A 14,250-nucleotide genomic window follows, 5' to 3' on the forward strand; every position below is an offset into this window, starting at 1 on the left:
CCAGGGCCAATCCTTGCCAACCAGGCCCTATAAAGCTCCCTGCTTGGGCAGAACAACTTATTGCTGGTATGAGGCCATGACATCAGCTCCTGCTCCAGTACCTGGCTGTGATTACATGGCTGCCCCTCTAATGCTCATTTGCCGCTTACTCTGGAACTCAGCTCCTTCCTGATATAATGTCCACACTTCCTTTTTCCTGCTAGGGCTGACAGCTAGCTCCCTTCAGGTTGCAGAACCCTGTCAAGAACCTGAGTGTTTCCTCTGGAAATGAACCCATGCCTGCCCTAGACTATGCTAGGCATCCACTCAGGCCAGATAACAGACTTGAAAGTTGACAAGATCTGAACCTGCTGTGAGCCCCAACATGGATTTGAACTGCGATTTGAATGCATGTGCCCCCAAAGCGGACTGCTGGTGGGTCAGTCCCAGTTACCAAATCACACAACCATGCCACCAGCAGACCTGTCCATAGGGCACACCAGTAGTGTGCCCAATAACTGAAACAGCATGTTGAAAAAAGGCCCATCAACATTTACAGCATTCAAATACGGTAATAGAAACAGAAAACAGTTCTTAAACACAAACCACAGCACCACCCATCCCTGTTTGGAAGTCATTCTCCTTCTGGTGTAAACCCCCCACAATTATATCTGGCAAAGCCCTTGTGGGACTTGCAGGGCACTCACCACCATGGCTTTGAGCTCCATGTTACTGGGAAACTCGCAGCGGCCACCAAACTGAAAGGTTTTCTGCAGGTTCTGCTCACATGCCTTGGCGATGCCTGATGGAGACCATGAAACAAATGAGAGAGAGAGAGAGAGGCAGAGACAGAAAGTGTGTGTGAGAGAGGAAATATCTAAGAGGAGAAGTGAAATGTGTGGCTCCAGATTTCTCAAATGCTGTAGAGAGATTCAGCTCTCTAGACTCACCTAAGCCTGATTGTAAAGACAATGCACAGGGCAAAGCACCATAGGCTAAAATGCCTACAGGCGCAAACAGATGCTTACTAATAAAATAGCAACTGGGTGACGCCAAGCATCCCCAGCTCTACTGAGCAGGGAGAAATAAAATGGGTAGAACGAATGAACAGGAAGCTTTTAGTTAATGGTTCAGAGGCCTGAAAAGCCTCAGTAGCATTTTGCCCGTGCTTACTGGAGAGGCTGGCACTGCAACTGCATTTTATTGACACACACATCATCATCATCATCATCATCATCATCATCATCATCATCATCATCATATATTTATACCCCGCCCATCTGGCTGGGTTTCCCCAGCCACTCTGGGCAGCTTCCAACAGAATATTAAAATACAATAGTCTATTAAACATTAAAAGCTTCCCTAAACATGGTTGCCTTCAGATGTCTTCTAAAAGTCTGGTACTTGTTTTTCTCTTTGGCATCTGGTGGGAGGATGTCCCACAGGGCGGGTGCCACTACCGAGAAGGCCCTCTGACTGGTTCCCTGTAACTTGGCTTCTCGCAGCGAGGGAACCGTCAGAAGGCCCTTGGCACTGGACCTCAGTGTCCGGATACAACGATGGGGGTGGAGACGCTCCTTCAGGAGCCTCCCAAATGCTTAGAATCTTCAAACGGAGAGCTACTTAGCCCTTAGCCCACGTGACCTTAGAAACTGGATTTTTGATCAGGCTGCCAACCAAGACAGAGCATCCATCATTGCTGTCCATTACTCTACTTGGAACCCCCAAATTAAGACCACTCACTCAAGGCCCCAATACCTTGAGACTCTGACCTTCCCACATCAAGCAGGGCCTTTGCAGAACTAAGATTCAAACAGATGCCCTTGGGATATTTAGAGGGGAGATAACGGGGAAGTCCCCATATGTGTCGCAAATGCATAAATGGATGCAATCAGGTAGAGGACATCACACAGCATCTGCTGATTTGCCCCCTGTATATAACGCCCAGAGGAAAAATTATATTGCCAATTCTTAATTGGCTTCCAGGTCGATCCGCACAGGAAGTGACAGTTGAACTCCTAGCAGATAAACATCTATATATTACACACCAGGGAGCCAAATTTGTGCTGGCAGCCAAGAAGCTCCGTTCCAGGTATGTGAATACATTCCAGTTTTAATATTTAATGCTGTGAATTTCTTTTTATGTTGCAAGCTGCTACAGGCTACATTGTAAGATCTTAGAGGAAATTTTTCCTCTTCTTCTCTGTCGTCCGTTGCAAAGGCCTTTGGCTATATACAATAGAATTGACCAGACCCAAATGCTACAAAGCAGATCGGAAAACGTGCCAGAGGAGAACACAGAAAACACTGAAGCGCAACTGATATTGCTGTCACCTGGAGTGAGTGAACAAAGATGGCAGGGAGGGGGGAAGGCTGGCTTGGGGGCAGCCTGGGACGGCTATTTGCGCTTAATTCTATGGAAGACTCGATTTCAGCAGTAAGTGTGGATGCACATGATTGCTTTGGCATAGGGCAGCCAGGGGAAAACCCTGCCCAGTGCCAACATCTAGCTGATTCAGCTTGCGCTGAGCTGATGGCATATATTTGCTACCATCAGGTGCATTCAAGATTTGGCAGGCCACCGCAACCTGAAATTCCCTGGTGCACTGGCAGATGGATTAAAAACTCTCTGCCTAGTTTTTCATGTTCCACATCTTCCAAGCTCCAAAACTTCTGTGGTACGAAGACCATCTGTGGGGCAGACACCATTCTAAGGGGGCATGCAGCGAGCTGGCATCCCCAGCTAACAGCCTAGTTTGGGGAGCGGGGAGTCATCTATCTTTGCCAATATTCCTTTCCACCTTGAAGCCACTGGAGCCAGTTTTGGAACCTGCGTCTTTTAACGAGGAAATAACCACCGGCTGCGACAGGGGAGCTGCCTTCCGACTGAAGCTGCCTTCTGAGAGCTGAGCAGATGGGCTCATTTCCATTTATTAATGAGCGATGGGCAGCGGCGAGGAAAGCGTCCCAAACAGGGCAGCCTGATGGATGAGGGCAGGCAGAAGCAGCCACCATTTTCTTCCTGAGATCTAACCCCTTTCCCTGCCCCAGGAGTTGTGAAATGTTAAATTCGGATGAGCAGTCCTGATGCAAAGCAGTTTTAAGGCAAAAACGGTTATAACGTTTGCTAGAGGACCCTCAAGGCATTTGACACAAACATAGTTTTTTATCTTGGGAATCAAGCTACTAAAGTAAGTAAATAAGTAAATAAAATTCTGCGAATCTCCAGCACAGCCATTCTCAATAGGGGAAAAGCTGGCTGTAGGGCAGGGGATGGGAACCTGAGATCCAGGAGCCAAATGGAGCCCTCGAGGGTTCCCCACTCAGGGCTCTCCCCAGGTCACACCCCTCATAAGGCCACGCCCCTCACCAGGCCTAGTTCATACCCCACTTGAGCGTTTTTGCCTGGCTAGGAATGTATCCTTGAACTCTGATCATGCATTTTGCTTGCCTGGGTGGAGGACAGAGAAGCCAGTGGGAAAGTGTGTGTAGAAACTAGCCTACTGAACAAAGGCAAAATTTGCATTTGTTGGACTACAACTCCCATCATCCCTGACTAGGGATCCTTCTCACTAGGGATGATGGGAATTGTAGTCCAATAACATCAGGGCCCCAAGGTTGAAAAAGACTGATATAGCTTAATATTGTCCACAGTGGCTGGCAGCAACTCTCCAGGGTTTCAGAGCAGGAATCTTTCTCAATCCTACCTGCAAATGTTTGGGATCGAAATCTGGGGTTGCATTGCAGGGGGTTGGACTAGATGACCCTCAGAATCCCTTCCAGCTCTACAATTCTATGATTCCATGGGTCCTTCTGCATGCAGAGCAGGTGCTCCACCACTGAGGCGTGTCTCTTTCTCAGCCAGGACAGCGCATATGTAACCTTGTGACTGGTTGACCAGATGGTCTCCAGGGGCGAATCTCCCAATATCTCACCTTGGAAATGCAAGCTGGGACTGTTGCAGATTTCTTGGAGGAACTGCAGCAAATATGGTCGGAGGACTTCAGAGCATCTATAATAGGCACTCAGGATGTAGAGCAGCCTCCAACCTTTCTGGCAGCTGTCCCTGTGTGAAACCCCCCAAAGAAGGGAATTCGGGGCTGTTAAAATAGTATGCAAGAAATGAACAAACGGAGCAGGGTACCAAAGACATGGCTGACTTGGGATGCAGTTTGGAGTGATACTATCCCTCTCTCCTCCCCCTTCTTTCCTCCTCTCCCCTCCTACAATATGTAAGCACCTTTTGACATCGGAAGCACTCTGTATCCCTGATGTGAGGACTTCTGAATCAGCATGAGTTGGGAGGGTGGCGGGGTCAGAAGAGCAGACAGAGGAGACTCCTGGTGCAATGGGGGTGGGGGGGTACTCATCACTAGGAACGGGGGACAAATGCTATCCAGTTCCCCTTTAACAGCAAACCTGCCCAATTTGCACTTTCTGAAACTAGGTGCAAATTGAAACACAGCCATCCTTCAAAACTGGCAGTACTCCAAATTCTGCAGCCGTGTGAAACTGCATATACCTGTACAGTGGTACCTCTGGTTACAAACTTAATTCATTCTGGAGGTCCGTTCTTAAGTTGAAACCGTTCTTATCCTGAAGCACGCTTTTGCTAATAGGGCCTGTGGTGCGTGATTTCTGTTCGTATCCTGGGGCAAAGTTCGCAACCAGGAGCAGCTACTTCCGGGTTAGCGGAGCTCGTAACCTGATATTTGCATTCGTAACTAGGAGCATTCATAACCAGAGGTACCACTTTAGTAGGGTACAGTTGTAGACAGAAATGCAAATATCAGTGAAAAGAACATTTAAAAAATGTGCTACGTTAGGGAAAGTTGCATACAAAAAGGTGTACATTATGATAAATGTGCACAAACATGATGAATTTACATGTGGGCATTATTATTCTTTTAATCTCAAACAGGTTGAAAGGAAGATAACTGAATTTAAGGTTAGAAACATCAATAATTGCATTTTTCTGGTGGTTTACAAGCTGTGTGCTTCTACTGGATGGAAGCCCCCCCCCCTTCCCCCTCCAGCCAGAACTGTGCACAGGCCTACGGGTTGTTACCAGAGACTCACGTACGTCTTGGTGCTGGTGTTGTCCGTGATCTGTTTGATGATCTGGCAAAACACCTCGTCCCTGATGACCTCGTGGTCTCCGCAGAGCTAGTGGAGAACCAGGAGAAAGTATGGAATTATACATGCCTCAGGGGAGTCCCAGCCCTTGCTGGCTGCTCTCGTAGCAGCCACCACTTGCTCTCTCCCCACAAAGACTTCTGGCTTGGGAAGGTGATGGAAGAGTTTGCCATAGTAGCCCGCCAGTGCCAGATTTACGTATAAGCTAAAGAAGCTATAGCTTAGGGCTCCACTCTCTTGGGGGCCCCCAAAAAATTTAAAGAAAAAACAACAACTGGATGTACATTTCCAAAATATAAGATAAAAAACAGATAAAATAAAACTGACTTACAGCAACAGTGTTTTGTGTTGTGTAGGCTCCTATGATGTAAGTAATGGGCCCCGCCTGCTAGCCTGATCCCTAAAATATCACTGGTTTGCTCATTTCCATATATAGGGTGCCTACATTCTGCATGCCTATTGTCTTTGTCCATGGAGCTTTCTTGGCAGGGATACTGGAGTGGCTTGCTGGTTCCTGCTCCAGGTGGATCACGTTTGGTCAAAACACTCCACTATGACCTGTCCATCTTGGGTGGCCCTGCACAGCATAGATCATAGCTTCTCTGAGTTATTCAAGCCCCTTCGCCATGGCAAGGCAGTGATCCGTGAAGGAAGCTACCAGCATGAGTTTGACCAAACTGCGGGAGGCAGTGGAAGACAGGAGTGCCTGGCGTGCTCTGGTCCATGGGGTCACGAAGAGTCGGACACGACTAAATGACTCAATAACAACATTCTGCATGGACTGGTTGCATGGCAACATGTGCAAATGGCTTTAGATACCTGTTACCTCCATAAATTGCCATTTAGCATGTATTCAACACAAAAAACAGTGACAATTTGTTGTTGACAAAGGACAACTGGACATATAAAGGGCCCCATTAGCTTCAGTAGTTTAGGGCCTCATCAAACCTAAATCCGGCCTTGTAGCCCGCCATGGCTATGACAAGCTCAGCAGCTCTGCAAATCAGAAGAGCTTGCTTTAGACTACAGGCCATTAATTGGTGGACTGGGACCCGCCACCAGGTCACAGCCTGGTCTAAGGCGGTTGCAGCGTCAGCATGTTTGGCTTAAAAGCAGGTATCAGGTTGGAAGAAGGTTGAAGGCTGCTGCACTAAGGCTAAGGGGCAGCCCATGTTGTGTCCTTGATATGCTGTTGGACTTTAAAGGGGTCATCATCGTGTTGGGGCCTGTGGGCACATGTGGAAATTGGAGAAACCTTTGTGCTCACGATGCATGCACAAGGCTGCAATGGAGTGCAAACCGTAACGTTATTGTACTGGCTACAACAGAACCATAGCTGTCAACCTTCCCTTTTTTTGCAGGAAATTCCCTTATTTCAATGCCGTTTCCCGCTGCTTCCCGCTGCTATCCCAGATTGTTAGATATCCTGTAGACTGTCCCAGGGACAGGTGAGGCTGCTGATCCCTTATTTTCGAGGCTGCTGATCCCTTATTTTCAAATCTGAAAGTTGACAGCTATGAACAGAACGCTTCTTGCAAGCCTGATTTCAGAGGAAGGAAGTGAAGCTGTGAGTGCATGTTCACCTGCAGGTGCCACGATGGTGACCTCTGGACTATAGCAGCTGTACTCGAGAATGAGAATGTTTATTAGGAGGTATTTGGGAGAGGCCAGAGCAACCAGGATGGCTTGGCAAGTGCAGCCCCAGTGCAGATATAAGCCCAGGAGGTGCAGATATAAGCTCCAGGCTTCGTTGGGGCTTGTTTCTGCATTGGCTCTGCAGGTTCCATTCGCTGCAAAGGCCAGAAAGCAGCTTACTCTTTAAAAAATCTCACATAAGCCAAAAATGCCCAGGGGCCACAGTGCTCAAAATCACTTTTTGCCATTTGGTCTAATTTTATCTTATATACAAATACAAGTGGCTCAGGGATGCCAGGTCCAAGGGGTCTAAGTGAGAGTCTGGATTTAGCACAGTTCAATGTACCACATTTTTCGCTCTATATGATGCACATTTTCCCTCCTAAAAAGTAAGGGGAAATGTGTATGGGTTTATGGAGTAAATGCAGGCTGTGCAGCTATCCCAGAAGCCAGATCGCTGTGCAGTGCTCCCTCTCACTGTTCTAGCTTCTGGCTTAGCCGGGCGCAGCCTCTTCAGGGCAGGGGGAGCCTTCATCCCGCTGCCCTGAAGAGGCTGTGCAGCTATCCCAGAAGCCAGAAGAGCAAGAGGGATCGGTGCGCACCGATCTCTCTTGCTCTTCTGGCTTCAGGGATAGCCACACAAAGCCTCTTGAGCGCAGCGGGAGCGCTCCTGCCTCTTCACTCAAGAGGCTTTGCGTTGCTTTCTTGTTTCTTGTTTTCCTCCTCTAAAAACTAGGTGCGTCTTATAGAGCGAAAAATACAGTAATTCTTAACCTTTTTTGGAAAAAAAATATGTAATTGTTTTAATTTAGACCATGGAATCCTTTGGTAATTAGAGACCACGCAGCCTTTCCCTCTCAATATGTTTTATTATTGACTCTGTAAATTACAAAGCTGCACCCTGCACTTCCGTACTGGTAATTGAGACAACTTATCCCCTTTTTTTGAAACTAAATTGTCTTTCATTTCTTTTTCCCTGTGACTTGCTTGTTGCTATTAAAATTCAGTTTAAAACCTGAAAAGAAGAAAGGAAGTTTGATTACCTTGAGAAGAGAACACACCACCTCTAGCTCAGTTTGTCCTTTGAGTGGGAGGTCGCCCATAAACTTCATCACAGCTGGAAAAGCAGATGCAGATAACAGAGAGAGAGAGAGAGAGAGAGAGAGAGAGAGAGAGAGAGAGAGAGAGAGAGAGAGAGAGACTCCAGATAAGAAGTTAAGAAGAACCTGTTGGATCAGGCCAGTGGCCCATCTAGCCCAGAGTGTCTTTCCCACATATTGCCCCTGGGAAACCCAAAAGCAAGACAAAAAAAAAAAAAGACAAAAAAAGCAAGACCAAAAAAAAAAGCACAGCAGCACTTGCAATTCTTAGCCACTGGTATTCAGAAAGACATACAATCTCCGATAGTGGAGACATAGCCTAGATCAGGGGTCCCCAAACTAAGGTCCGCAGACCGGATAAGGCCTGAAAGACTCATTTATCTGGCCCGCGGCAACCCCCATCGCCCACTCTTACCGGCGCTGCGCTGCACAGCTGCCCACTTCCAGGTCAGAGGAGCACCGGAAATAGCTTGTGCGCAGGCGCAAGCGTTATTTGCACATGCACACAAGCTATTTCTGGTGCTCCTCCGACCCAGAAGTGTGCCGGAAATAGTGTGTGCGCACACGTATGGGCACGGGCTCCCCCGCTGTGCGATCGGCGCTGGAGGCACTGGCCCGAGACACGGTAAGTTTGCTGACCCCTGGCCTAGACACTGTGACTGGTAGCCACTGACAGCTTTATCCTCTGTGATTTTTTTTCTAATTCTCTTTTAAAGCCACCCACCTTGTGAGAGAGAATTCCTTAGTTTAGGCGCTCCAAGATCATTTGGAGTCTTCCCACACAGAAGGGAACTACAACTTTACGAGAAAAAGATACTGCCCCATCATGCCTGATCACTTTTCTCCTCAGGCGATCAGAGGAAGTGATACTTCTGATTACCAGCTGCTGGGAATTGCAGGAGAGAAGTGTGCTGTTCTGCCCGGGTCCTGCTTGTGACTTCCTAAAGTGGACCTCCCAGCTCCTCACCTTGGAAAGTTTCTGCAGCTATTTTGTTCAGGCTGCTGTCCGTGAATTCAATGAGCGACTCTTGGATGGGGGCCTGTGCAGGGAAGGAAGGAAGAGGTTTGGTGCCACAAGTGATGGGCAAAGGAATTGGGGCAAGCAAAGGGGTGTGGCAGTTGCACACAATGCTTTACACACTTGAATAAAACCCCTTGGACCTGGACTGCGTTAGTTTAACGAAACATAGAAGTGGAGGCTGACATTTTATTTAATGGGTTGTATCCAGCTAAGCTTTACTTAAAGTGGATCCATTTAAAATAATGGACCTAAGTAAGTCATAGAATCATGGAATTGTAAAGTTGGAAGGGAATCTCCCTTCTTGTAACTTGAATCCATTCATTCGAGTGCTACCCTCCAGAGAAGGAAAAAGCAAGCTTGCTGCATGACAGCCCTTTAGATATTAATTTCAGTGGGTTTACTCTGAATATGACTAACACTGGATACAAACCAATTTTTTAAAAATACAACTATTTTTTAATGTTTGTCTTTATATGTATTTATAAAATGTATATTTTACACTTCCTTTTGTAAACCGTTTAGAGGTCTTTTTTTTGGATGGGGAGGAAGTGGTGTATAAATGTTGCTAAACATAAATAACTGTTTGGGGATGCAGTGGGCAAGGATTTCTCCAGTGCAAGCCAAACAATTATGAGTGGCTCAGTGACATGGGGGCATGTCAAATTTTTCAACTTTCAAATCCCCCAAGTGAGGGGTACTAAAAAGTTGTAACATGTAACCCAAGAAAATATTTAATGAAAGCAATTTAAAAAAAGACTTGGGAATTCAAAATATATTTTGGTTAAATTAATATAATTTAGTTTTGCTGGTAAGTAAAATGTGTGTAAAATTGCACAGAAATCATTAAAAAGGATTGCTAAGTACTTGCAGTTTTATTATTATTATTAGGCATTACCTGACATTTGAAAATTAAAATTCTTTGGTTTTCCAAAAGCACTTTATGTGCTTCTTCATCAAATATAGTTTTACCAAGCTAAATGTTGTCCAACCACAAAAATAATAGCAGTGGGGTCCCATTCGGGTCCACAATACAGTGGAACCTCAGGTTGCAAATGTGATCCGTGCGGGAGGCATGTTCGCAATCCGCAGCGCCGCGTCTGCGCATGCGTGTGACACAATTCAGTGGTTCTGCACATGCGCAAAGTGCAATTTAGCGCTTCTGCGCATGCACCGAAACCTGGAAGTAACCGTTCTGGTACTTCCAGGTATCGGTGCATCCGTAACCTGAAAACGTGTAACCTGAAGCGTCTGTAACCCGAGGTACCACTGTACACACATGGAGAGACAGCCAGTGAGAAGAAAACTGCCATTGCTCAAGAAAACAATCTGCATTACCTTGGTGAATTTCAGAATATCTGCCATGCCATTCGATTCACCACTTTTTTTGGATTTCTGCTTGTTGGGATCCCTGAAATTAATTCCAGACATGAATTACAAGCTGCCTTTCAGGGAAGGTTCCAGGTGGACGAGGTCTTTCCCTCTTCCCTTGGGATCTGTGACTGCCTGGTCGCCTAGGGACCAGCTCAAGCCCATCGGGGGAAAACCATTCCCTGCCCTTTTTGCTGGGGGGGGGGGCATTTCGTCCACAAAGATTTCCCAAATTGCAACTCATTTCCACATGCTAATAAATGGAGTAAAGAGGAGGGGCTATAACTGGGACAATTGTTGTGTGTGTGTGGCCGCCACCACAGCATACATTTAAAGCACTATGATACCACTTTCAACAGCCATGGTCTTTCTCCCAAAGAATTGTGGGAGCTGTAGTTTGTTAAGGGTTCTGAGAGTTGTTAGGAGACGCCCTCTTCCCGTGCCTGAAGCTGGTTATACCTTAAGCTTTTAGCCTGCATGGATTTGCTGCAGCCTTTGCTGTGAACCAATGCATGATTATAAAGCAAGTAAATCTTTATTTTTTTTTAAAAAAAAATACTTTACAAGTTGTTGCCTGATTCATTGTTAAGTAGGGGAAGAAGAGGGAAGCCAGATTACTCCATAGCTGGACTTGCTCAAAACAAGGTTTCACAGCCTAATTCCTATGCGTTTAATTTTGCTGCCAAGGATGGGGTTTTGAAACTGCTTAACCCACACATGTGGGCACATGAAATTGCAATTAATATACCCTCTCCTACCTGTTAAAACCCATCCCATGCTGTCTTGCCTGCCACACATACACATATCCAGCTATAGGGTGCAGTAGGTTGTGGGTCTGTTTTCCGGTTCAGGCAACCCCCCAACTTATCTCACTTCAACCTCCGATGCAATTTACTTCTTTGAGAGGCAAACGATTTCCGCGAATCGCGGCGGTTGACATGCTGCAAGAGAGCCAACTGCCCGTGGCAAAGAGTGGGCCATCTTGACTTACCTCTTGGTCATCCCAAGACATGCGATGATCGCACCCCGTAAACGTTAGCAGGGGTGTTATAACTAACTGGTATGCTGAGGTGGGTGGAGGGGCACGGTTGCAGCACCCCAGAATTCCTTTGCTTTCCTTACACGGGGGATTGCAGCCTCAGGACACCAACTCTGACACACCAAACTTGAGATGACGGCCTCCGTTTCTCGAGGGCAAACAAGCCCTTAGGGGGCTCCGTCCGTCCGCACGCACTCACATCTTTGCCCTCTGCCCTTCTCGGAAATACTTCTTGGAAAACTCCAGCATGTTGAAGGGGCCGCCTCGTGGGCCGATGTCCTTGGCGCCCTGAAAGCCCTCCGCACTCTCTGCGAATTCGCTGCCTGCCAGACACACCTGGGGGAAAAGAAAGGAGAGGCCCAGGGTGTTCGTCTCTTGATTTTGTTAGGAATGGGCGGGCACAGTCTTTCTGACAAGGCCATGGACCTACTGCAGCCCAGGTGGATCTGGGACTCTGCCTGCTCCTTCCAGTTTTTAGTTCCTCTAATGCAAGGGCAATGGGTTTGGTGGCAGAGGGCCAATCAGCTGGCTCAGGGGGCGTGGCCTGCCCTATTTAATGAAGGACACGGCTGGGGATCTCCCTCTTTGCCGCCTGCCAGCTCTTCCTGCTTTTCCCACCCTCCCACCCTATAAGGTTTTCGTTCCTTGACCTTGCTATGGACCTTGGTTGGTCACCGTTGAGGGGCCTGGTAGGAATTTTCCCACTTGGCAAATTGGCACCTGACACTTGGTTTTCGCCTACCTCGTAGCAAATCGTCACAACTTTCTGGGTATTGGCGGTTAGGCATTGGTATAGTTCTGTAGATGGAAGAGGGGAGGAAGCGCCATCACCTGCCCCACATATTGAAGGGTAGTCCGATAAAGGATTCCGAGGGGCGTGGCCCTGTCCGAAGCCTAGGGAGGTGAGGGCCTAAGGCACGCCCCCTAGCGGTGACCCCATGGGAGTTCCTAGTTGATGTGCATCAGCAGGAATCCCCCTACTGGTGGTTAACCCTTCCCGGACTTCAAGCGGACGGGCTGAAGTCGGATATAGTCAGTTAGGACCAATGCCTAAGCCAATACCACTCATCACCTGTAACCAATGAAGTTGTGGCCTTATTTATCCCATTAACCTTAATAATTGTGTCACGTGTCATTATTTCCACTGGGGGGGGGGTGTGGGAACTCGCCACGCAAGGGAGATAACAGGTGCAGTTGTCCTTATAACACAGGTACCAGAGTGACTCAACTTCCCCTTGGATCCAGTGGCTCAGAGGAAGAGGCATCCACTCTGCACAGCAAGGTTTAATTAAATTGATTACCATATTTTTCCGTCTATAAGACGCCTCCATATATAAGACGCCCCCTATTTTGGGGGACTCAGATTTAAGAAAATAGCCTTGGCACTATCTGTGTATAAGGTAAAAGTAAAGGTACCCCTGCCCGTACGGGCCAGTCGTGTCCGACTCTAGGGTTGCGCGCTCATCTCGCTTAAGAGGCCGGGAGCCAGCGCTGTCTGAAGACACTTCCGGGTCACGTGGCCAGCGTGACGAAGCTGCTCTGGCAAGCCAGGACCAGCACAGCACACGGAAACGCCGTTTACCTTCCCGCTATAAAGTGGTACCTATTTATCTACTTGCACTTAGGGGTGCTTTCGAACTGCTAGGTGGGCAGGAGCTGGGACCGAACGACGGGAGCTCACCCCGCTGCGGGGATTCGATCCGCCAACCATACGATCGGCAAGTCCTAGGCACTGAGGTTTTACCCACAGCGCCACCCGCGTCCCTTATCTGTGTATAGACGGGGGAGACTTCCGGTTGGCGCCAGCGCTAATGGCCGCCTCCCGCTGAGCTCCGCTCAGGGAGGCTTCTTCACGAGTTCGGGTCTGACCGCTACGGCGAAGCGGGGACCCTTAAAATCTCAGGCACAGAAGCCTGAGAGCAAGGAGGCTCGGTGGGCACCTAAAGCGCCCCTCTTTACTGCAAAGGAGCCTTTTTAAAGGCTCCGGAGTGGCAGCGGGGGAGCGCGGTGCTGAGAGCCGCTACCCAGCCCGTGAAGTGAAGCCGCGTCGCCATTGACGGAGAGCGCCGACTTCTTCCTGACATTTGGATTACAAATTGGACTACCGTGAGTAAGACTGAGCAACAAATTTATAAGGAAATAATTATAAATTGGCTGAAAGCGGAGAAGGTAAAAAATAAGGAAGTCTGCCTTCTCCGGACTGCATGTAAATAAAGCATTGAAACAAGAAGCTGCAATTGTCAGAAAGCGCTTTAAAAGTGACGGACTCAGGCATTGGACTCAGCTCCCCCCCCTTAGCAAGCAGGGGCAGGGGGGGAAGATTTATGAACTGTTTTGCCTGCATGAAAGAGGCTTAGAAGGGAAAGTTCTGCCGTTTTAAACCCTTGGGGAGGACTGCCTGGGAGTGAGCTACCGGGACTGAGAACTGTCATTTGAGACTTGCTACAAAGTAGGTGTTCTGCTGGATTACAACTAAAGATTTGATTTGACAGAAGTCTGGAACTTTGGAAAGATACAATTTGGCTATTTAGAAGATATTGGACATTTGGTTGCCACTTTTGTTTATTTAGGAAGGGAACCTTTGTTACCTTGTATTGGAAATTCTGAACTGCTCCATCTAGAGGCTGTAGGGAAATAACTACTATTTTTCACTGCAAGGAACAGACTTGTGGAATTTTCCACCTGAAAGTGATTCTCGTGGGAAAGACCTTGGGATATGAGTGGCCCAACAGAGGAGAGAACAACAAGGGCCAAAAGCAAAGCTGAACAAAAGAGAAGAGGTTCAATTGTACCACCTGCAGCTCCTTCCATGGATACAGTAACAATAACAAAAGCATTAGTCAAGATAAATGAAACCCTAGAAGTGCTAACAAAGCAGAGCACTGAAAATTCCAAACAGTTGAATCAATTATCAACAAAATTGGACTTGAATACAGAGACTATAAATAAATTAGTTCAAGAGAATGAGATAA

The 14,250-nt window shown here is 47.6% G+C and overlaps 1 protein-coding gene across 3 annotated transcripts in view; it reads right to left on the reverse strand.

Moving 5' to 3' along the window:
* MYO15A (myosin XVA) overlaps positions 1 to 14,250 on the reverse strand; it is a 105,796-nt gene that overhangs the window by 13,874 nt on the left and 77,672 nt on the right. For 2 of the 3 annotated variants that reach the window (XM_053363977.1, XM_053363976.1), the window contains exons 50-56: positions 11,478 to 11,614; positions 10,207 to 10,279; positions 8,818 to 8,890; positions 7,794 to 7,867; positions 5,063 to 5,145; positions 3,915 to 4,045; positions 687 to 781 (exon numbers count right to left, since the gene is read on the reverse strand). In XM_053363977.1, the coding sequence (XP_053219952.1) occupies positions 687 to 781; positions 3,915 to 4,045; positions 5,063 to 5,145; positions 7,794 to 7,867; positions 8,818 to 8,890; positions 10,207 to 10,279; positions 11,478 to 11,614 (666 nt within the window). Of the gene's footprint in view, positions 1 to 686; positions 782 to 3,914; positions 4,046 to 5,058; positions 5,146 to 7,793; positions 7,868 to 8,817; positions 8,891 to 10,206; positions 10,280 to 11,477; positions 11,615 to 14,250 lie in introns of those variants that run through there. The other variant, XR_008327447.1, reaches the window with a different exon arrangement.

The sequence above is a fragment of the Podarcis raffonei genome, chromosome 14 (assembly GCF_027172205.1).
Source record: "Podarcis raffonei isolate rPodRaf1 chromosome 14, rPodRaf1.pri, whole genome shotgun sequence".
Taxonomy (NCBI): Eukaryota; Metazoa; Chordata; class Lepidosauria; order Squamata; family Lacertidae; genus Podarcis; species Podarcis raffonei.